Here is a 23,373-nt window from a genome sequence, read left to right as displayed (position 1 = left end):
TGAAATGCTTTATTGAATACATTTGCTCCTTAAGGAACCCCACCTGGTCCCCATTTAACAGATGAGAAAACTAAGGCACAGAGAGGTTAGGTGGCTGGCCTCAGCTCACACAGGAAGTAAGGGGCGGGGTGGAGGCTGAACCCAAGCAGGTGAGGCCAATGTCTGACCTCCCTTGTGTTCACCCACCACCTCCCAGGGGCCCCAGACCAGGTGTGAGATCCGATTTGAGCCACCAGGCAGGGAGACAGCCAGCCCAGGGTGGGGAGCGAAGGTGACCAAGATGGCTTGTCAGAGTCTGGGACAGCAGGTGTGCAGCCTGTCTGGAGAAGGATATTGGGTGTACCCCCTGACCCAAGCCCCTGGAACTGGGGCACCTGGAACCTTCCTGTGTCTGTGAACCCCTTTGCAGAACGCACCCCAGCTGACCCACCCCATTCCCCATCTTTCTTCACTCCTCTGTTTGTTCACTTTGTGCAAATTACCTGCCCTCAGAACTTAGCCCTATAGCAATGGACTGTTGTGGGGACAGAGTCCCAGAGAGCAGTTCCCAGGTTCTCAGCCTCACATGAGGCTTAGTAGATGGTCATCAGCTGTGACTAGTTGGCCATCAGCTGTTACCAGTTAGCCATTGGCCACTGATATAACTGCCATGGCTGAGTTAGCAAGCGGCGGATTGCAGTTAACAAGGGGTAGTTGTTGGTTGGCAGAGAAGCGAATGGCGGATTGTGGATCGTGTGGCTCCTGCTTCCTGTGTCTCCAACCCAGACGCCAACGAGACTATAGTGGTATGACTCCCCTATCTATGGCTCCGTGGGTGTTCCTTTTTGGCCTCACCATATCCTGCGTTCCTGTGTGGGGAGCAGGACCAGAGACCCCGTATGAAACTGTTGTGCCAGAATCTACTGTTATTATGATGCTAACTCTCCCCGGAGAGTTATTATTGTGATTCTAAATTGTGTTCCTCACCCGGCAAGATGGATTGTATCAGTGTCCACTCCGCACCAGTGCCTAACTGGAAACAAGCTGCTTCCCCGTGGGCACCCAGTGGACACTTTCTTTTCACCTTCAAATGCCCACAGTGGAGGGCACGCCCAGCACACTCATTTTGCCTGCAGACCTCTCCCCAGGACTCCCCTGCCCAGACCCCATCTCTTCCATTTTCCTCTGCGTGTGTTTGGAGACACTCTCCACTCTGCCAGGGATGTCCTAAAACCTGCCAGCCCTGCCAAAGAAGATGAAATACTCAGGGCTGGCCATGCAGCACCAGGTAATAAGAAAAGCAAGCGGTCAACAGCGGGCCCAGCCCACTTGTAGCAATTACCGGGCGCCTCCTCAAGTTCCAGGTTTGCAGTGGGGAGAGCAGAGACGACGGCGGTGGTGTCGGAACATAAATTATGTCATCCTGGTGCCACCAGACCTTCTGAGCATTCCCTCATGCTGCCCTGTTCATTTTGGCTCCATACGTACTATGTCCTTTCAAAAAGAGCCATTGCACATGTGTATTCAGAGGTGACGCAGACACCGCAAGCTCGGGGTTCCAGGTGCGGGGGTTTGAAATGAAATAACGGTTGCTGGGCAGAGGAGTCAGGGAGGCAGGGTGTCTTGCTCAGGTGCAGCAAGTGTGAATCCTCTGAACACTGTGTTTGCAGAGCAGGGCTGCTTAACCAGACCCCCCTGAATTCAGGTCCTCACTCTGCCCTTGTTAGCTGTACCACTTGGGGCTAATTGCGTGACCTCATTGACCCTTTAAGCAATAAGAATCTACATCGTAGCCTTGTAATGAGGACTGAGACGACGTTTAAAAATATTGAGAACAGAGTTTTTTTTCAGAGCCTACAAGATAATCCTTAGCAAATGTTAACTGCACCCCCCGCCCCCGCCGTGATTAATAATACCGCATTGGAAGCTTCCTGGCCATCCAGAAGCATGTCCGTGCATGTCTCCAAACCTTTGCCCGGCCGTTCCTTCTGCCCAGAAGGCCCCCGCCTCCCTGCCCTGGGTCGGTTCTCTCAAGGCTGAGCTGAGGTGTGATTCTCCTGTAAATGGATATGGAAGGAAGGACATCAGAGGAGCCTGTCAGGAGGGGAGGGAGGGAGGGTGGCACAAAGATGTGGTTTGGCCAAAGGGGGGCCTCCCCATCATCAAAACACCTCAGGTCAGCGTGTGCTTTCCCCAACATCCACCCCATCTCGTCCAGGTGTGATGCCCTGTTACCTCTCCCCGCTTCATATGCATTTTTCAAGGAAGCCATGTAGAGGCTGGAGTTATGGCTTTTTAACCTAAGAGAAAGCATCAGATAGGGGGTTCCAGGTGCTGTGACCATGAAAAAGGGAGATCCTGGGGGAAGGGGGGTGGTTGTCCAGGGATATTTCCATAGCAACTCAACTGTTACCACCAAGGCTTTGGGAAGGGAGACTCTTACAGCTGCGGTACCACCTGTGCTTCTCTCCACCTGTGGCTGAGGGTGAAGGGAGGAAAGGAACAGACTTGGGGTCAGGACATCATGAGCTTGCATCCCCACTTTGGCTCTTGATTGTCACGTTGTCCTAGAAATTTCTCTAACCTATCCAGGCTCTTAGTTCCCACAGCATTGACAAAAATGGTGAGAATAGCTCCTACGTGGCAGGCCTTGGGGATTGAGCGAGTGTAAATAAAACTCACAGCACAGTGCCCGACACACGAAGTGCACAAAATTAACCTTGGGTCCCTCATCTCTGTGCCATTTGACGCTGCAGCCCAGCTTCGCTCTGGGGGGTGCACCAATCCCTGGGGACAATGTCATTAGGAAAATAAGTAGAAATATTTGAAAAGACTGGCCGGAACTAGACAGTGTCTAAATAATTGCTTTCTACACATTTGTTGATTAGAGACAACTTGGAAAATAGAGAGAAGAGACGAAAATGAAATATCCAGTTTTGCCTCCCTAAGAAAAACACTTAATTTAAAAAATTTCCTTCCCCTGTTTTCCTTCTATTCATGTTTTAACATAGTTGAGGTTGTGTAGTATGTGTCATTTATCTTGTCCCCCCCCTTAATATAAGCATTTCCCATGTTATTTCAAACTTTGCTTGGCCATCACAGTAGTACTCACATAGCTGTCCATGAAAAGGGGATAACTGAGCTCACTACACCAATTCCCTATTGTTGGACAACTAGATTGTTTCCCATATAGTATTATTTTCACTACAAAAATGTTACAAAGCATCATTTTGTGCCACAAACTTTTGCTGTATTTCCAATATGTCCTTAGGAAAGATTTCCAGCAGCAGAATTAGTGGGTCAAAGGGAAGGAGGGTTTTTAAAGCTCTTCCTCTACATTTGCACACTGCTGAGTGAAATCTGAAAACAGAACCTTCTAGGCACTTTCTTTAACCTCGCAGCCTGGCCTCAAAAAGCAACAAGGGGCTCTTCAGAAGGGAGACAAGAGTGGCAGCAACTTTTCCCAAAGATGATAGGCTCCGATGGGAGAAGCTGCAGGAAGCCCCAGCACACGGTACCAACCCAGCCTCCTCTCTGCCTCGTAATTAAGCTTCAGATAATGTTTGCAATCTCTCGGTGTTTTCCAGCACATGTCAGGGTGACTGATGGGCTCGTCACAGCTCAGACACCCATCAACCCAGAGCTGTAACTGCTTTCACCTCCCTAATACACCAACTTCAAGGGCAAACCAAGGGCAGGGATTTGTCAGCCCCTCCCTGCTCAGCCCCCCACCACAGACAGCGGACAGCGTTTCCTTTCCTCTCCCCCTACCTTGCAGCTCATCTGCAAGACACACCTAAGTCAGTTGTTGAACACCATACGTAAAACTCTTCTTAGCTTACAAGCTGCCAGGATTTTACAATGTTACAAGCCAGTGCATGTAAACATTTCAATTCCAATTGTGAGAGTTACTGAGAGAAACCTTGTGCGTTTTCTACAAGAATTGTAAGAGACGTTTATTCATTGGACGTGTTTGGAGCCTATGGAATTTTGCTTGGGGGTGTGTTGACTGCCATCTGTGAATGGTCTCTTTCCTTTTTTACACTCACATTAAAATATCTGGGCTGAGTCCCAGGGGATCAGCGGCTGGAACCAAGTCCTGGGTTAGAGCAGAGAAGCTGGATGATGGGGAGAGAAGGGCTGCCAGCTTTCAGAAACCCTCTTTAGGTGGTCTGCTCATGAGCGGCTTATGAAATGCAGGGGCGCTCAAAAGAGTGGGTGTTACAACCGCTGCTCCTATTACAGTTACTGCCCCGAACTAACCAAAATGACAGCCATTTGTTCTCCGTCTCCAACTCGAGGCTAGACATTCTCAGTGAAGTCACACCAAAAAGGCAGCAGGATAGATTTTGTGTGTGTTCATTTTCCAAATGAGGAAACTGAGTCTCAGGGAGGTCAGGTAACTTCCCTTTGGCGACGCACGTGGCTTATTAGTGGCGGGCAGGATTTCTAAAGCCCCGATGTTTCTGACTCCCGAGCAACATTGTTTGTACTGGCTGGCTATCAAAGTAAGCATTCTGAAAAATCATCACTTGACGATAAATCAAGACTATTGCACCTGGAAATACACATAGAACCAGTGCTGATGGTTTTGTGAAAGGAAGGATAAAACTGTGTATTGTGTGTCTGGGACTGTATCAAGCATTTTGAACAGTTTGTTTCCTAATTCTTAGAACAATCTTGTAAAAATGTATTTTTCATTTTGTAAGTGTGAAATGACAGGCTTGAAGAGGATACGTACCTTTTGTTGTGACCCTCTACAGTGGAGCAAAGCACCCCAAAACTTAGTGGCTCAAAACAGCCACTGGTTATTATAGCTCTAGATTTTGTGGGTCAGGAATCAGGGCAGGTGTGCTGGGCTTGGCTTGACTGAGGTTTCTTGGTGGCATTCAGCTGGCGGACTGACTGGCAAGTCCGAGGTGACAGGCACATTTGCCAGGAAAGCTGGCAGTTTGGCCTCAGCTGGGATTATCCATCAAAACATGAAAATGTGGCCTTTCCAGCAGGGTGGACTCAGGATAGCCAGACCTCGGATGTGGCAGCTGAGGGCACCCGAAGAGGGCACCCCTGGACAACAGTGGAAGCTGCCCGTCTTGTATGGCCGGGCCCAGTACCAGTACGTCCTCCCTTCTCGTGTAATCCATTGGTCAAGGTCATTTTAGAGCCCGCCCAGATTCAAGGCTTGGGCAAATACACCCCACCTCTCAATGGGAGAAGTGCCAGAAGAATGTGGGGCCAGTTTCTTTTTTTTTAATTAAAGTTTATTGGGGTGACAATTTTTAGTAAAGTTACATCAATTTCAGGTGTACAATTCTGTAATACATTATCTATATCTCGCATTGTGTGTTCACCACCCAGAGTCAGTTCTCTTTCCATCACCATATGTTAGACCCCGTTTACCCTCTTCTACAGCTCCCTTGACCCCTTACTCTCTGGTAACCCCTAAAGTATTGTCTATGTCTATGAGTTTTGGTTCCTTCATTTGTTTGTCTTGTTCCTTTGTTGTTTTCAGTTTTATATACCACATATCAGTGGAATCATACGGTTCTCTGCTTTTTCTGTCTGACTTACTTCACTTAGCATCATACTCTCAAGATCCATCCATGTTGTCACAAATGTTCCTATATCATCTTCTTACTACTGAATAGCATTCCATTGTGTATATATACCACAACTTCTTTATCCATTCATCTATTGAAGGACCTTTTGGTTGTTTTCATGTCTTGGCCACCGTAAATAAAGCTGCAATGAACATTGGAACACACGTGTCTTTATGTATAAATGTTTTCAGATTTTTTGGGTAGATACCCAGGAGAGGGATTGCTGGGTCATATGGTAATTCTATTCGTAATTTTTTTAGGAACCTCCACACTGCCTTTCATAATGGCTGCACCAGTCTGCATTCCCACCAACAGTGTATGAGGGTTCCTTTTTCTCCGCAGCCTCTCCAACACTTGTTACTATTTGTCTTGTTGATGATAGCCATTCTGACTGGGGTGAGGTGATATCTCATTGTGGTTTTTATTTGCATTTCTCTGATGATTAGTGAGGCTGAGCATTTTTTCATATGTCTATTTGCCATTTGTATGTCCTCTTTGGAAAAACGTCTCTTCAGGTCCTCTGTCCGTTTTTCAATTGGATTGTTTGTTTTTTTGTTGTTGTTGAGTTGCATGAGTTCCTTGTATATTTTGGATATTAGCCCCATCAGAGGTGCTGTTTGCAAAAATCTTCTCCCATTCAGTTGGTTGCCTCTTTATTTTGTCGATGGTTTCTTTTGCTGTGCAGAAGCTTTTAAGTTTGATATAGTCCCATTCATTTATTTTAGCTTTTACTTCCCTTGCCTTTGGAGTCAAATTCATAAAAAGCTCTTTGAACAAAGGTCCATACATTTAGTACCTATGTTTTCTTCTATGCAGTTTATTGTTTCCGGTCTTGTGCTTAGGTCTGTGATCCATTTTGAATTAATTTTGGATATGGTGACAGATAGCAGTCCAGTTTCATTCTTTTGCACGTGGCTTTCCAATTCTCCCAGCACCATTTACTGAAGAGTGTGACCACTTTCAGTCAGCATGTGTGCCCAAGATTACATATCTAGAAAGTGGTAGAAGCAGGTTTTGAACCCAGGACTCTGCAAGTTAGAGTCCCGAGGGTCCAGGGGATGAGACGTCATGGGTAGGACACCGGAGATGCAGGGGTTTACTACTCAGGAGATAACATGGAATCAGCACCCCCCCCCCCGGGAGGGTTTCCCCGTTCCCAGTTCACAGAGATGTCAGCTCCCTTAGATGAGGGAAGTGGCCTCGAAGCCACCCCGCTGCTGAGCAGGAACCCCATTTGTCTTATTCCACAACCCACACGTTTCTCTGCTTTACCGCTCTCTGATGATAGTGCTTTAAGGTATTCTGTTTACATCCGTGAAAATGACCCCGAGATTCAGTCAGTTAAGTAAAGACTTGACTCAATTTGGTGACAAGTCCACAATCCTTTGTGAGCCCCTTTGGTCAAGGTGACTGTGAAAAATGTTCTGTTATCCCAGAATCAATCATTAGGCCCCTATTTGAAGACAAAGGAATGCTGAGTAGCTCTTACACTTGAAAGAGGACCAAACACCGTGGGGTTCAGAGACCTCCTCAGGGCTCTTTGAGAGGGCATAAGGCAGCCCTGCCATTACCAATATCAGCTAGATATGTAAGCAGAGGATCAGACAGGATCCGGAGAGAGAGGAGAATTAGTAACATCAACCTGAAGGAAAGCTGAGCTCTGAGGGGATCTTTTGTAGACATTGGGAAGCTGGCAAGAAAAGAACTCATTCTGTTCATGCATCTTCTTTCCCGATTGCTCCTTTCTGCTTATCCAAGCAGGGGGACAAGAAATTAGGAGAGAGAGAGGGCATGGAGTCTTCGCTTTGCTCTTGCAAAAGGACGTTAGTTTCCTCAGGGTCAAGAGGTGCCACAGTAGAGCTGGGTTTGAGCCATATGACTGATGCACCTGAGAGCACTAGATGCAAGGCGAGGGGACCTCAGCATCAAGGGACTGTGCATTATACTGCCTGGGTTATATGACTGGGAGAAGTTGGAAGAGGTTGAATGGAAGTGGATATCTGAGCAAGGCAGTGCTCCAGTGAGGAGATGTGGGCAGGCCTGCCAGATCTAGTCTCCAAAACCATCTTCTCTTTGACAGACAGCTTGAGTCCATGTCCAAACCCCCTCGTCATTGTATGTGGCCATGTGACTGAGCTCCAGCCAATAGAATGTGAGTTGGCCCTTCTGAGTCTAGTCCATAAAGACCAACTACTGATGTTCTCCCAAATATTGTCCTCCTTCTGGCTGGTATGAAGATGGCCATGGTGACGTTGGCAGCCACGTATTAAAGATTGTAGAGCCTCTTTAATCCTGGGTCCCTGAATGGTCATGTGGAGGAGAGCTGGCCTCTAATGTGTTCTCCCACCTAGGACTGTTATGTGAGCAAGAGATGAATTCCCATTGTGTTGAGCCACTGTACATTCAGTTCTATTTGTCACTGCAGCTTCGATGTCTCTGCACCCACAGGGCTCTGCAAAAATCTACCTGTGCTCCACAAAGGTGCCAGCATTTGGACACTTTCCATGCAAAGGGCACCTATCAGGCCATTGGAATTGACCTAATAATCAGCAGTGATAGCAGATGATTTCATTTGTTCAACTAAAAAGGAAATTGCCCCTTTATCTGTTCAGACTCAATGACAGAGCTGTTACCCGAAAACCAAAAGGAGAAGAGGGCATGAAAGAGAATTCATTCTCCCCAGTTAATCCCTCTGGTCAAAGTCTGGCCAGCACAGTTGCGGGGATGAGGAAATGAGCATTGAACTGTATACGAGATAGAAGTGCTACACTGAGCTAGAATGTGATTCTCATGCCTGGGGATGACTTGGCAGCTCTGAGTCTTCCTGAGATGGCCTTACAGCCCCGAAAAGGGAGACAAGAGAGAAGGATAATTGGTGGAAAGCGCAAGCCTCCATGTTGGTGCTGTTCAAGGTTGGACCTTTCTATAAAGAAATTCCATCAGTCCCTCCCCCCCACCACCAGACAACCTGGCAGCCTGGCAGACACCACTATGGTTAACTAGAGGCCCGAGGATTTAACACTTTTGTTTAAATGACTGTCAGTAGAAGAAATCACCAAAAAGTATGACTCACATCCTCACGGGCCTCTCCCTGGGACACCTGTTTAGGTGACACACTGACACCAAATGGCAGAGGTGCCATTTGTTGATGGGGAGACAAATCTGAAGGCCCAACAGAGTAGTGTGTGAGGTGGAAGGTGGTTATTCCATCTTCCTGCGTGGCAGGCCACCTATGGCATCTTCAACACAGCCAGGTGACAGCCCACCTTGAATCCTGGCGGAATGGAGGGAGTGAGAGGAGCAGAAGGCAGAGAAACTTGTTCAATGAGCTGGGATAACATCCAGTCAGTAAACAGGAAACAACTACCTGTGTCCCTGGATTTTTGCATGGGAGCCCCGCCCAGCCGAGACCTGGGTTCATTTCATTGTTCTACCACTTGTCACAGAAGTAATTTCACCTCCTTGATCCTTATCTGGATTCATTTAAAGTCAGCTCTATCATTTGAAAGAGTTAATAAATTCCTTTGTGTCCTATAAGACCAGATCTTATATAATATAACATAATGTACCGGGTCTTATATTAATTTTTTGCTCCAAAAGACACCTGAGAGTTGATTGTCCAGCTAGGTCTTATTTTCGGGGAAGCACAGTATTTTGAGTTGTTTCTGTCCTATGTAAACAAAAAAGACCCTGTTGATCCCACTCCTGCAAAAGTAATAGAGTGGGGCCCTCAAAATGTTCAGCACAGAAGGTTGAATAGTTTGGAGCGACAGAGCCACAGAGGGTACTGGAGCACGGGTGTTGAGGAGACCGAGTGGGCTTGTTTGATCTGTGATCTCCCCTCAATCAACGTACACAGTCCTGATATCTGTTAACCTGTGGGAAGTCCAAGGAGGGAGCCCATCTCTCCATCATGTGGGCAGAATCCCTGCGTGGGTTTTGAAGGCAGTTTTGGAGTCTGACCTGGGTTCAAGCCCTGCCTCTGACACTCTCTAGTTCAGCCTTAGGGAAGGAACTTAGTATTCTGACCTCAGTTTCCCCATCTGAAAAGGCAGCAGGAGAGTCAGCTCCAAGGGTTGAGGTTGGAATTGAAAGGGAATCACGTCCATCCAGTTCTGAGCAAAAGCAAGGAGGAAACCCTTAATGTCTGTCTTTGCGATTTCAAACACATGTAGATAAACGGAAGAAGAGGAAGGAGAATGATTAAAGGGATAGGAAATCACTGGAATAAAGCTTTAAGGGGCGTCCTGCCAGGCGCTTCCTGCATCCCTCTGTGCCTTGCACTGGTCCACAGAATGGCCCACCACAGACTTGGCTCTAATCATATCAGCTCCCGCTGGAAACCCTCTGATGGCTGCTGCTGCTGACAAGATAAAAGCGAAACGCCTTAGCCTGGTACCTGCAGGCCATAAAGAACCCTCACTCATCCAGCTGGCCTCTGCAGTCCGATGCTAGCTGCCTAATATACCGCAGTAGATTACAGACAGGCCCTGAGGTCTGCGGGGTGCATTCCTGAATGAGCCCTGAGCTTATTGGAAGAGGATCTGACATAATGATGAATCTACAGTCAACCCCAAATGCAATATGTAGAGGGTCCCAGTAACTCTCACCATTTGCTTTTCACATATTTAATATGTGGAACTATACATTGTAAATATTTATCTCCAGTTGGCCACAAGCCCCACCTCTCCCTATTGCATTACTGCATATTCTGGGTCACCTTCTACTCTGTGTCACAATATATACATGATGTCGGGCAATTAAGTTCGCGAGCTCAATCTAGAAAACTGCTACATACCTCACTGCTGAATATCACTACGGTCACGTTTGAAGTACTCCCCTTGGGAAGCTATGCACCGATGCCAGCACCTAGCCCACCCTTCACAGCAATGTTGGAACTCTTTTTCTGGAATGGCCATCAGAGCTGTCGTTGTATTACCCTTGATGTCCTGAATATCATCAAAATGACTTCCTTTCAATATTTCCTTTATCTTCAGGTAAAGAAAGAAGTCACTGGGGGCCAGATCAGGTGAGTAGGGAGGGTGTTCCAACACAGTTATTTGTTTACTGGTTAAACCCTCCCTCACAGACAGTGCTGTGTGAGCTGGTGCATTGTTGTGATGCAAGAGCCGTGAATTGTTGGTGAAAGTTTCAGGTTGTCTACATTTTCATGCAGCCTTTTCAGCACTTCCAAATAGTAAACTTGGTTAACTGTTTGTACACTTGGTACAACTTCATAAGGAATAATCCGTTTGACTTCAAAAAAGGTTAGCAACATCGCTGCCACAAATTTGTGAACTTAATTGTCAGACCTCACATGTGTTTTGTTTGGCAGAACTGTGTTTTGCCCGTTAGAAATGGAATGAGAGTGGCTTTAGGCAGAGGAGGCAAACTAACTTGCCACAGGCTCCACCATTCCCTGTTGTCTCATGGGCAGCCCGCTTTATACACTTTTATTACTTTTCTGGCCCCTGTAGGTGTTTGAGGGTTCAAACCCTGTATTTCAACCATTCTTTTTTCCCATGGATGTTAAAGCTTTTTGTTGTGTTTGTCTTTGGAAAAATATTATTACGAACGATGCTGCAGTGAATAGTTACGTCTGTGCCTCTCTGTTTGTATTTAAGGTTGACGTAAGCATTGGGCTCCCTGAACAGGGGGAATGAAAGCTCACACAACCTAAAACGCACAAAGTTAGCAGACACACATGGAGGTTATGAAGTGGAGGACAGCAGGGAAGTCAGCTGAGAGCTGCACCGCCCACACGCCCTGGGAGGCAGGGCGAGCCCCACGGCTGCGACCTGTAGCTGTTGAACGTCACATTGTCCTTCCCGTATTCCTGGTAGTTTGTCAGCCGGGAAATGCTCCCACACCTACGATTGCCTGGGAATCAGCTGCTTGCTCTCCCAGCCCCAGCTCCAAAAGGGCTTGAGAGGAGAGGGGGAGGGGAGGCCCTGGGCTCTGACAGGCATGATGCTTGGGAGCGTTTCTGCAGGGCCGGCCCCTGGATTCATGGCTTGGCAAGCCTCAGGCCACAGCTAATGCACTTTTCTTGGCTGAAGTCAGTGTGAAGGCTGGCCTTCTGTTTAGGAGGCTAATGATGCATGAAAGCTGCCCAGTGGGCACCCAGCTCTGTCTGCGCTACTTCTGGGGCTGATGGCCTAGAGGAGGGCTGGTCTAATACCTGGTGTGAGAGCTGGGTCAGGGTGAGCGACAGGTCAGCAAACTCAGGCAGCAGTGCATCCCCAAGGCCTCTGTCGAACACACAGCTGGGAGCTGGGGTCGGGCTGGGCCTCAGTCTGCTCGGCTACAAAGTCTGCCCAGACTGGGCAGAACAGGAATTTGTTTCTCACTGTTTTGGAGGCTGGACGTCCAAATGAAGGAGGCCGCAGGGTTGGCGTCTGGTGAACGCTTTGTCCTTGGTGGCAGGTAGCCTACTCTTTGCTGGGTCCTCGCACCGCCTTTCCTCAGTGCACCCAGGGGAGAGAGCAAAGGCAGCAAGCTCTTTGGCGTCTCTTCTTATAAGGGCACTCACCCCATCATGGGTGTTCCATCCGCTTGACTTCATCTAAACCTCATCACCTCCCAAATGCCCCATCTCTGAACCCCATCACTTGGGGGTTAGAGCTTCATATATTTCGGGGCTGGCCGTGGGGAAATTCAGTCTATAGCAGGCTGGTAGGAAAATATGGCTGAGGTGGGCCAAGTCCAGCTCAGGTGGAAGATAGAAAGTTGTAAGCCGGAATGTTACCTGCTGCTAAATAGGAGATCGCTTCTAGGCAAGTGTGAGCGGTGCTGGGTGGTCCCCACATTAAATTCTGTGACAATGTGCTGTGAGCAGGGCTCTGAAGGCTACATGACTTTATCTTGAGTCTAATGCAACTTTTCTCTACTTCATAACTTGCTGGGCTTGGAAAAACTCAAGTTTTCTAAGCCCAGTGTTCTCATCTATGAAATGGGAGCAAAGAACATTGTCCCTGGGATTCAGTGAGACAAGAAACGGAAAGAACTTGGTACAGTGCCTGGCATGAGTCTTGATGGCACAATATTTGGAGGAATTTTGAAAACAGAAGGCTGTTGCAGTTTGTAATTCTACCTTCTCACGACACTGACTTGAAACTTTATGGGGAAAAAAAAAAAAAAAAACCCTCAAAAATGTCTTCGATGCCTTTGCTTTTTCAGTGTTCATTTATTTGATCATTATCAGTACGTGGGCATTGCACACAGCCCTCTCTTTTTTCTGGCAAGATGGTTATAATGTGTTAAAAATATTAATTATCCTCTTCACCTTAAACATAAGACTGGAAAAAACAAATCTTGATGCTGTGCTTGGTGGGAGATAAGTGCCTGTGTGTGCGCATATAGTGTACCCATTGTCCCCTCGGGCCATAGCAAATTATTGATACCAGTTGCTTTAAAAAGACAATTAATCCAATTACCTTCTTGTTGGATCAATACTAATGTCTTTTTTTTTTCCCTTCAACTTGCAGGTTTCGTCTAGTCTGGCTGCCAGCAAAACTGAGGTAGGAAATGTGCTTTTTACTGTCTCTTTGGAGGACATTCTGAAATGGTTTTGTTTGGGGATGCAGTGAAATGATTCCACTCTGTGCCATCTCTTAGCGGTTTGGATGCTGAGTTGTCAGTTGTGTGGCTCCTGAGGTGCTGGGTTCGGGGCTAATCTGGTCACCCAGGCTCGCCTTCATGGAGTGTGTACTGAGTCGTCTGGTAAAGATGCTTGATGCTTTGAAAGTTGGATCTCCTGCTTGCTTCTGTCTTGGTGACTTCAGAGTCTGTCTCTGTAAATACGCCATGTGATTCTTGCTCCGTTGAGACAAGCTCTTGCTTTGGCAGCGAGACCTCCCTCTGTGTCTGTGCTGTTGTCCCATTCCCTCCCTCCTTTTCCTCTCCCTGGTTTACCTCAGGGGCATGAAGGGAACAGTGGCTGGTGCTGACAACACAGGTAAAGAATAAAAACCAAAACCAAAGGCACTGCTCAGAGGTCACCAGTAAGGAGAACATCCATTGGGAATGGTACCTGGATACCTGTCATTTACTGGGCACCCCACAGTAGGTAGGTCCAGTGCTGTGGACCCCATCACCCTCCCACCCCAAATTCCAGTGTGGGTGGAGCACAGACACAGACCTGGGCCTCAGGTCGCCGGGGTTCTGTGTGACGTCATGCGGCATCGTCATGGCTGGGATTCATTTCCCTCATGGGTTCAGTGAGGATACGTATACTTCCTTTTGAGCCAATCCCACGGTCGTTGGGAAGGTAACACGAGAGAAAGTATGGAGGCAGATTCTGGCAGCGTCCTACAGCACGTAGGGGAGATCATTCTCAGAGGTGGAAACTCCAGCTGGAATGCCTGCGTCCTTGGAGATTATAGCTTGCTGTGCAAAAGTGTGCCAGGAACGGGGGTGCATTAACAGTGTAAATGTCAACTTAGATGCCTAGTGAGGCAGGAATTGGGGAAGGAGATCAATGGGAAGGGGAGGAGGCAGGAAGCAGAAGGATGGGGTGCAGGTACGGAGCTGCTCGTATCACCTGCTTCCCAGGGGTTTTGTGACAAATGACTTGAGCCAGTCATTTATATCCCTACACTTAGTTTCCTCATTTCCAGAATGAGAATGATAGTACCCATCACATGAGACTGGAGAGAGCATTAAAATGGCCATGGCAGTGTTTACTCTTTTGGTTTGCTGTAATTAGAAGATGTGTTTCCATGTATTCAGCAGCGATTCTCTACCATTTACTATGGAAAGGCTTTACATAAATCATCTTATAAAATCCTCACCAAAATCTTGTGGTTATAATCCCCATTTTACAGAAGAATAAACTGATGCCCAGAAAGTTTCCTAGAGCCATTCGACTAATGAGTGGTAGAGCTGGGATTAAAGTCTGGTGGGGTGTGCTGGCTCTTACCTGCCACCCCATGTGTCTTCACTCAGGTTGCTCTAACAAGATAGCATGGATTGGGCGGCTTAAACCACAGAAATTTATTTCTGAAGGTTGGGGAGTCCAAGATCAAAATGCTGGCAGAACTGGTGACTGGTGAGAACTCTTCCTGGTGTGCAGAAGGCTGTCTTCTCACTGTGTCCTCACGTGGGGAGGAAGCAGAGAGGGGAAGCGAGCTCTCCAGTCTCTTCTGATAAAGGGCACAGATCCCTTTCATCAGGGCTCCACCCTCCTGATCCAATCGCCTCCCAAAGGCCCCGCCTCCTAATACTAAGGCCAATGTGATACGCTGGGGTTAGGATTTCAACAGTCAGTGTGTAACACCGTGTAAGCAGCTCAGATCACGGCCTGGTGCACAGTGGGTGTGCGGTAAGTGTTAGCGCAGCCACTCGTTATGGGCTGATTGTGCTTTCTGGGTTGGGCCTGAGTATGTCTCCGGCCTCTGTCGTCAGCACCATGGACAGATGCTGGTTTCCCGCGATCTTCCCTCTTGCTTTCCCCTAGGCGGTGCACATCTGTGCCACATTTGGCAGTTTTAAACAATCAACAATAGAACACCTTTACCTATGTTGCTTCCTTTCAATCTCACAGAAATCACATATGGCAGGATATTGATCACCATTTTACAGATTTCAAAATGGACTTTTGGAGAATTGAAATACTTGAAACATGGATGCTTAAGCATGTAGCAATCCCACGCCTACTTGTACACCCAGGAGAAATGAGTGCTTACGTCTACCAAAAAAAAAAAGTGTACAAGAATTTTACAGAAGCTTTATTTATCACAGCCCCAAACCAGAGACAAACCAAATAGCCACTAAGAGGATAACAGATGCACAAATTGTGGTATATTCATGCAATACAGGACAGCAATCAAAAAGAATTATCTATAGCTATATGAAACAGCCTCTGTGAATCTTAGAGATATAACGTTGAGTGGGAAAAAAAATGTCAGAATAAAAGAACACACCCTGTATTGTTTTATTTACATACATAGGAAAACAGCACTCATGTCTGGTGATAAAAGTAACAATACTGGTGACTATGGGTGGGGCACAAGAGAGCCTGTTGCTTGATGGGAATATTTACCACCTACATCTGAATGTAGGTTACATAGGTAACCATCATATGCAAAATGTGTATGGCTCTACATTTAAGATATGTGTACTTTGTAGTATGTAATTTGTATAAAATTTAAAAAAATGATGCTGCTTGGAAAAGAAAAAAAAGAAAACAAACATAAAAAGTATAAAACACGAGAATGAGAATGGATGATTAGCGAGGGGAAGTAGTTTGGAGGGAATGAGGAACTGAAGGGACGTTCAACATAGAGACAAAACTGCAAATCAAAAATAGCCTAAATTCATTCGTTCATTCTTACCGCAGACTTCCATTTCCCAGATGGAACAGGTAACACAAAACAAAACTTTTCCTTTCTCTTAACCGTTGTTTCTAAGCCTGAATTGTAATTGCTCCAACCAAACCATATATATCTATATATATTTTTTTGCACTACTGCAGGGAGGTAACCTTTTATTAATTGAATTTCTAATGACAATTCATCAAAACAGGTAATCACCATTATTTAATGCATCCTCCAGATTCATGGCATGTTCTGTTAAGTAAATAAGAGTGGCACCATAAACGTACTTCTGTGAGGCCCTATTCCTTCTCACATGACTTTTTTTCCCTTCTAAGTACAAACAGTTGTAATTTAAGCAGAACAATCCCCACGTGTGGAGGAGACATTGCTTAAAGGGAGACAAGAAGAATTACAAACCCACAGAATCAGTGAGAATGAATGGCTTTGCCAGTTCCTGTTCCCTCTGCAGACTGACAGGGAATATGTGAATAACGTTTGCTAAATCTGGACTTTGAAAACATGACAGCAAGCTGTTTGTGCCAATAATTTTTCATGGCATATGCCACCCCTCCCTGCACCACACACAGTTTTAATAAGATGGCACATGGACTATTGAGAAATGTTAAAATCCTGCAGAGGCAAGAGCTTTATCTTCTGACCAAATTCTGCCCAGCGATGTTTATGACAGCGGAAGAATTTATCTTAAATTCCCTCTGCTAGCCACAAAGCACATGGCCCTTTGTCCCCGAGCAGCCTGTAAGAACCAAACTAAGATGTCACATACATAATATAACAGATAAATGGCCCAATTTCCATGTCCACATGATGAATGGAATGCAAGTTCAGCACACACGTATTTGCACATTAATTGGCCCTGCATGGTTCCATTTTGTTCCTAAGTTGCTACTGTATGTATCATGGACTCCTTCCCCTTCAGAATCATTAAGCTTTATCGCACAAATGCATGCACATTTTCCCCCTGTTTATCGTCACGCAGCTTGCCCTGCTGAGAGAGAACCAAGTAACCAGGGCATAGCCACTGGATTGCAAATGCCTACGTCTGAGTTCTCTCCACCACCAACCGCACATGGACACAAAGATCTGAGGCTCAGCCCCACGTTGGCTATGCTGACAGCCAAACAAAGGAGGGTGCTGCGAGTATATTTGAAAAAAAAAAAAATCGTTTCTTTTCAGTTACCAGTTGGTTTCTTGCCTCACCTTAATGATATCCTGTTGATAGTTTAATGGTGACAGAAAGCCAGTGGAGGGCTTCAGTTTTGATAGATTGGCCTGCTTCGATTCCACGGCAAAGCAATCAAACGGAGATTGATTGATATTACTGTTTTGCTATCCCAAATAATTGCAGTGGCAAACTACACAGGTGGCAAAACCCAGTGGCCTGCGGGAAATATAGGTAGAATCGCCCTCCCACTAATCCCTTTTTCCTGCCAGAAGGAAACTTCATCCCAGGCCAAGGAATCATCTATTTTTCCTGTTTGAAACCTGCTTCTCAAGAAACCAGATCCAGGGCTGCAGAGCCCCTTAGAAATCTGGCCATTTGCAGAGAAACCAGTGCTTTTGAGAAGGGACTGAGTTTCTTTTGCTGTGAACCAACGACCAGGCCTGGCCATTCCAAGTCACATGAGAAACTAGAACATTTTACAAGGCAACTCTGAGCTCTTGCTCCAAGAGGGTTACGGTGGATAGAGCATGAGTGTTGGAGTCTTACAGATGAGGTAATGAATCAGGGGTTCATGGCGTACAAGTTATGTGCCTGTGAGTCACTTGACTGCTAAAGAACTTCTCATCAGTCAAATAGGAAGAATGAAACCCACCCCAAAAGATGGGTTTGAATTTCAAATTTGATAACCTAGATGCAATGCCTGAGACAATGCCTGACACAAAGCAGATGTTTGACAATTGTTACATGGCTTCTTCCCACAACCCCCATCCTTCATCTCTTGTGGAAAGTGAGACAATAAATAAATTACCTACTTAGCAATTTATTTGGAGACCCGTGGCTTTGAAAACTTGCTCGAATGATTTTGCATCATGGCTGACCCAGACCCTAAGCAGAAGTTTAGTTCACTTAGTTCACTTCCGTGGCTTAATTCACATTGGCAGTAGTGGCCCCCTTTGATCCACCCAAGGACAAGACCCCCTTGAAGAGCAGCAATACTTCCCAACAAAGACCCTTGGCTTTTTCTAATTTTACCCAATTATACTTTGATAGTTTTCTCTGTCCTTGAAGCCAGTTTATAAGAATATTTAAAGAACCTTAAACAATCATCACATCTTAACTTAGTTCAAGGGCCCAGAATTCTCAGTTGAAGATATAGTTGGTATTTTTTTAATTGGATGGACATTTAAGAGACAGTTATTATATTCTGGGCAAAACACTAGGCACTGGGGTCCATATACAAGTTTGACATACAATCGTACTCTCAAAGAACACGCGGTCCAATATGGGGATATGGGAGACATATCATAAATGCTGTAGTATCATTTATTTCCTGAGAGTTCTCACATGAGCAAAGCCCTCTCCACAATACCTGCTCTATATTCCCATATTTGGTAAGTTTTGGATCTGGATTCAAACATAATGGAGCCCAGTTTTGGAGTAGAGTATCTATGGAGGCTTCCCAGAGGTGATAATAGGCCTTCAAGGGTGAGTCAGATTGTCATCAAGTAAAGAAAAGTGGAGAACACGAGAAAAGGCACAGATGGGAGAGAGTTTGCATTGTCTAGGGACTAAGCGTCAAAGGGGGTTTGGGGACAGTGAAGGAAAAGGGAAGAGAAGGGAGTTAATAGAGAGAAACCAGCGCTAAGTATCCTCCAGGAAAGCAAAGAGGAAGGGGTTAGGAGGAAGAAGTAAGGGTAGGGAATAATTCAGCAAGGTCAAGGAGAGCGAGTGCCACGTTGATGGCACTGGGTTTGTCAAGTCTACAATCATTAACGTCCTCAACAACTGCATTTCCAGTGCAGGTAGTAGACGCAGAAGTTCGAGGTGGTGGATTAAGGAGTACGTGGAGAGAAGACTTAGAGGCACAACGCAGACCAGGCTTTGAAGTGCTTGAGCCAAGGGAATGATGGTCTTTGGCTGGAAGAAATGTTGAGATGGAGATGAGTGAAGGCTTGGAGATGGGGCAATTTTGTGTATGTCGTAGGCCTGGGAGACAGGTCTCACAGGGTTTGAGGATGGGTGCCAGAGCACTGATAGGCTTTACCCACTACAAGGTGACCGGCGTGGCCCCCTACTGCTTGCCATCGTGTCACCAGAGCTCAGCACCATGCCCAAGAGCTGTGGCATTAATTCAACTGAGAAAGGACATTTTTCCTCTGTGACACTGAGAAAGGATAGAGAGTAAGAGTGGATAAGAGGTTGTGCCTGGCAGCCTTCATTTCCCCAGGGAGTAGCAGAGGGAACTGTATGTGCTGAGACTAAGGGGAGCAGACATAGAAGTGGTTAGAGGGGAAAACAAGCAGAGAGCCGGAACCACTAACCTGGGCGCTGGTGAGAGGGTGATAGGTCAGTGAGCTCTGTCCAGCAGCAGTGAACCCCATGGGGCTCGTTCACCAAGTGCCAAGCACGACTTAGCTTCACAAGGGTCTTTAGAATGTACGTCACTGCCCATATTTCACGAAGGAGGAAACCGAGATTCCAAGAGGTGATTCAGGTTGACCAAAGTTACTTAAGAGTTAAATAGCAAGACCAATGTTAGAATCAGTCGGTCTGCCAGCAATGTGGGGGCTCTTTCCACTATGAACATTACCATCCTGAGTATGGCTGTGGACCCAATGCCTGGTTTAGGTCAGTCATTTCCGGTCTGCAGTCCCTACGTGTGGCGAAAGGCCAGCACATTACTTAACCTTTGTGTGTTGCGGTCGTCTCCACCATAGAGTGAAAATGATTAAAGAATGAACCTTCTATCTATTTTTTGTGAAGGTGAAAAGGCATGATATAAGGTATGCAAGGCATTTAGCACATTCCCTGGCATGTAAATAACCCTTAATGCTCGCTATTCATTGTAGTTGTTATTTTTGTTTAGTATTGTTGGGGGCTCATTCTCAGCTACAATAGGAAATCCAAGAGGTGCCAACTAGAAGCACTTCTTAGCCTCTAAACCAAATGGATGCTTTGGTCCTAGTTTCCCAGAAGCACCTATCTCTGTGGAAATTAATTAGGGACCCCAGAAAAGGTGAGCATTTTAAAATTTTCTCTTTCTACTGCTTCTATCAGAAAAAAAGAAAAGGGTTTCTGTTATTCTGAGGTTTTGAGGATAAGTTAGAAGGACCTCACTCTTCTTACATTGCAATTGAATTAATGAAAAAAAGTAAAACCCATGGGCCGGCCCGGTGGCTCAGGCGGTTGGAGCTCCATGCGCCTAACTCCGAAGGCTGCCGGTTCGATTCCCACATGGGCCAGTGGGCTCTCAACCACAAGGTTGCCAGTTCAACTCCTCAAGTCCTGCAAGGGATGGTGGGCTCTGCCCCCTGCAACTAAGATTGAACACAGCACCTTGAGCTGAGTTGCCTCCCAGATGGCTCAGTTGGTTGGAGACCGTCCTCTCAACCACAAGGTTGCGGGTTCGACTCCCGCAAGGGATGGTGGGCTGCGCCCCCTGCAACTAGCAATGGCAACTGGACCTGGAGCTGAGCTGCGCCATCCACAACTAAGACTGAAAGGACAACAACTTGAAGCTGAACAGCACCCTCCACAACTAAGATTGAAAGGTCAACAACTTGACTTGGAAAAAAGTCCTGGAAGTACACACTGTTCCCCAATAAAAAATAAAAAAAAATCTGAAAAAAAAAAGTAAAACTCCCCACCCCGAGAAGCTATCTTTTAATTAGCATCTGGCTATATGCAGGCACAAGTCATTTTATATACCTTACCTTATTTAATTTCACCCTTACAAGAACCCTATAAAGTAAGTACTACTTACTAAAATATCCTGTTTTACAGAGGGGGGCAAATTGATCCTCAAGGTAGTTGACTAACTGAATCTTGGAGGTGATAGGGGGGGATTAGGAATCACTGATTTCTGATCAGAGCTGTTAGATCCCAAAGCCAGCTGAGGTAACGAGGAAGTGAATCCCAGAGTCACCTCCCATCTCTCAGAGGCAATGGCGGGGCCTTGCCACCCTGGAGAGAAAAATCTAGTCTCCGCTCCAAATCCTCCCTTCTTCCAAGCCTTCCCCTCCCACAGCTCAACCAACCTTATCGACTCTCTCTTTTAAGATTTTGTGAGTGCTCTGTGATCACAAAACCCATTCCCACACCATAAATTATTTCCTACAGTTTTGACACCATTTATTTCCATAGCATTATACATTCCAACTTTCTGACTGTTTAAGATCAAAAGATATGCTTCAGGCTCATATTTCACTCTCGCTCTCAGACTCGATGCCCCAAATTAGACTGAACAGAGGAGGCTCCAGCCTGTAATGTTGCATAATTACAAGGGTTCAGCATGTTTTATCAATGGCACAGAGAAATGGACTCGTCCACAGTGGTAGGGCTTCCACGGAGGAGATGGGAGAAGGCCTAGGGAGATGGCAATTGAAGGGGAGGTTTGGGGTGTTCAGAATCAGCCTGGGGGTGGGGAGATAAACTGGCTGATTGTGGACACCAAGTCCAAGGGCAAAGGTTTATAAAGGGTCAGAGAGAAAAAGAGGAGGTCTGCGTAGGAAACTGTGGGCACCCCTGAGAGAATCATGGAAATATTACGTCAAGTGAGGAGGAAGGAAGCAGGGCTGTGGCTGGTATCCAGGCTGGGCTCATGGAAACAAGCAGACTCCATGCGTATTAGCAGATGGAGATCTTTGGGGTGGGGGGGGGGATGCATTGATTTAACAAGTTTAAAGAGCATCTACTATTCGATAGCTACTCTTTTAGACCGTGGACACTTAAAAAGAGTAAGACACATGCTTTCAAGGAGCCTGGGATCTAGTAAAATATGCAGATGGGTGAACAGACGCTTTTGGCCAAGTTCTAAAGTAGAGGTGGGTTTGAGGAAGAGAGTGAACACTACAGCGGACAGTCAAGTGCCCTGGAAAGACTCAGGAGACTCAGGGTGATGTGATCAGAACTGTTAGATCCCAAAGCCAGCACCCATGTATCCTCGGTCTAAGATCAGTAAGCCATGTTGGGGGCCATGGACCCGGATACCACATTCCATGGCATTTCTAATAATCTGGAACAAATCTGGCGAACAGCAACGCGACTGCTTTGGGTTGACTGTGTATGTGGGTGAGGGATGGAAGAGGAGGATTAGAAAATCATCTGGACATGTGGATTGGCACCTGCCACTGGCGGTGACTCTTGATGATGACAGTGATGGTGGTGATGGTGGTGGTTATGGCAGGGATGTGAGAGTAGCGACATTTACTGAACGCCTGCTGTATACTAGGCGTAGTGTTAAGCATTTTATATGGCTTACCTCTTTCATTCCTTCCAACACACTTGGGCAGATAAGTACTAATGTAACTTGCATTGAATGGGTGAGAAAACCAAGGCTCAGAAGAGTTGACGGCATCCATCTAAGGCCATATGGCTAGTAGGCAGAGTTGGTGTTTGATTCTAGGCAATTTGCCTTCTGGACCAGCAGCCCAGCTAAGATGGGGGAAGCAGGCTTGAAAACTCTCGGGTTAAAGTCTGCACGGCTCAGCACAAATCTCTCATGACAAATGATGCTGACACACTTTGGAGAAACTTTGTGACTGTGCCTGATTCTCGGCACTAATGTACCTTGACTCGGGAATGAAACCCACTTATTGCACCAGAATAACAATGGGGGTGGGGGTGGGGGACAGTTATTGTTACTCCAGCTTCCTCTATTGAGCTATGAATAAATGATGATAGCTGTGAAATTGTGTGGTGTTTGGATGGTTTCTGGTAAATTAAAAAATAAATAAATAAAAACGGAACGAAGTACGCCAAGCGGCCCTTTAAATAAGAAGGGTAGAACAGCATCCGTAAACTCTTTGAGTCTCTTCCTGGCCTTGTCATCCTAATGTAATTAGTTTGCAAAAATATTAATTAATACTCGAACATCTGACACGTTTTACGCGTTGATGTGAAATGTGTTAATTATGTTTTATGCTCTGCTCTGGTACCTCCTCAGCAGTGACATAGGCGGGAATAAGGGTCCCGTGTACCAGCCCCCCCCCGTACAGACTGGCAGCCAGTGGGTATTGAGGGTTCTTGGCAGTGTGTAGCGCTACTTGTACCTTTGGAAAGGAGAGTGAATTCTGTGTGGAAACAGCCCTGTTGGGGGTTTCAGCCAGTGTGAGCTCTGACTGCAGACCCAGCATCTCAGGAAGGCTTCCTGGGTTCCAATGTGCCCGGTGAGTGGAAGCTTGAGTGAGTGACCGCTGAGTGTCTTTCCTTGGACTGCGTTAGTCTTTGGACTAGACTCTGCCCGCATCTTCCAAATGGATCGTATACTCCTGTCCTAGAAGGAAAGGGCTGAATT

The 23,373-nt window shown here is 46.4% G+C and overlaps 1 protein-coding gene across 24 annotated transcripts in view; it reads left to right on the top strand.

The window, feature by feature from the left end:
* RBFOX1 (RNA binding fox-1 homolog 1) overlaps positions 1-23,373 on the top strand; it is a 1,997,160-nt gene that overhangs the window by 479,029 nt on the left and 1,494,758 nt on the right. For all 24 annotated transcript variants that reach the window (XM_074323048.1, XM_074323033.1, XM_074323028.1 and 21 more), the window contains one exon: positions 13,067-13,099. In XM_074323048.1, the coding sequence (XP_074179149.1) occupies positions 13,067-13,099 (33 nt within the window). The remainder of the gene's footprint in view (positions 1-13,066; positions 13,100-23,373) is intronic.

This window comes from Rhinolophus sinicus, linkage group LG18 (genome assembly GCF_036562045.2).
Source record: "Rhinolophus sinicus isolate RSC01 linkage group LG18, ASM3656204v1, whole genome shotgun sequence".
Classification (NCBI taxonomy): domain Eukaryota; kingdom Metazoa; phylum Chordata; class Mammalia; order Chiroptera; family Rhinolophidae; genus Rhinolophus; species Rhinolophus sinicus.
The sequence above is the reverse complement of the archived record's forward strand: the minus strand, read 5'-3'. Positions and strand labels throughout refer to the sequence as shown.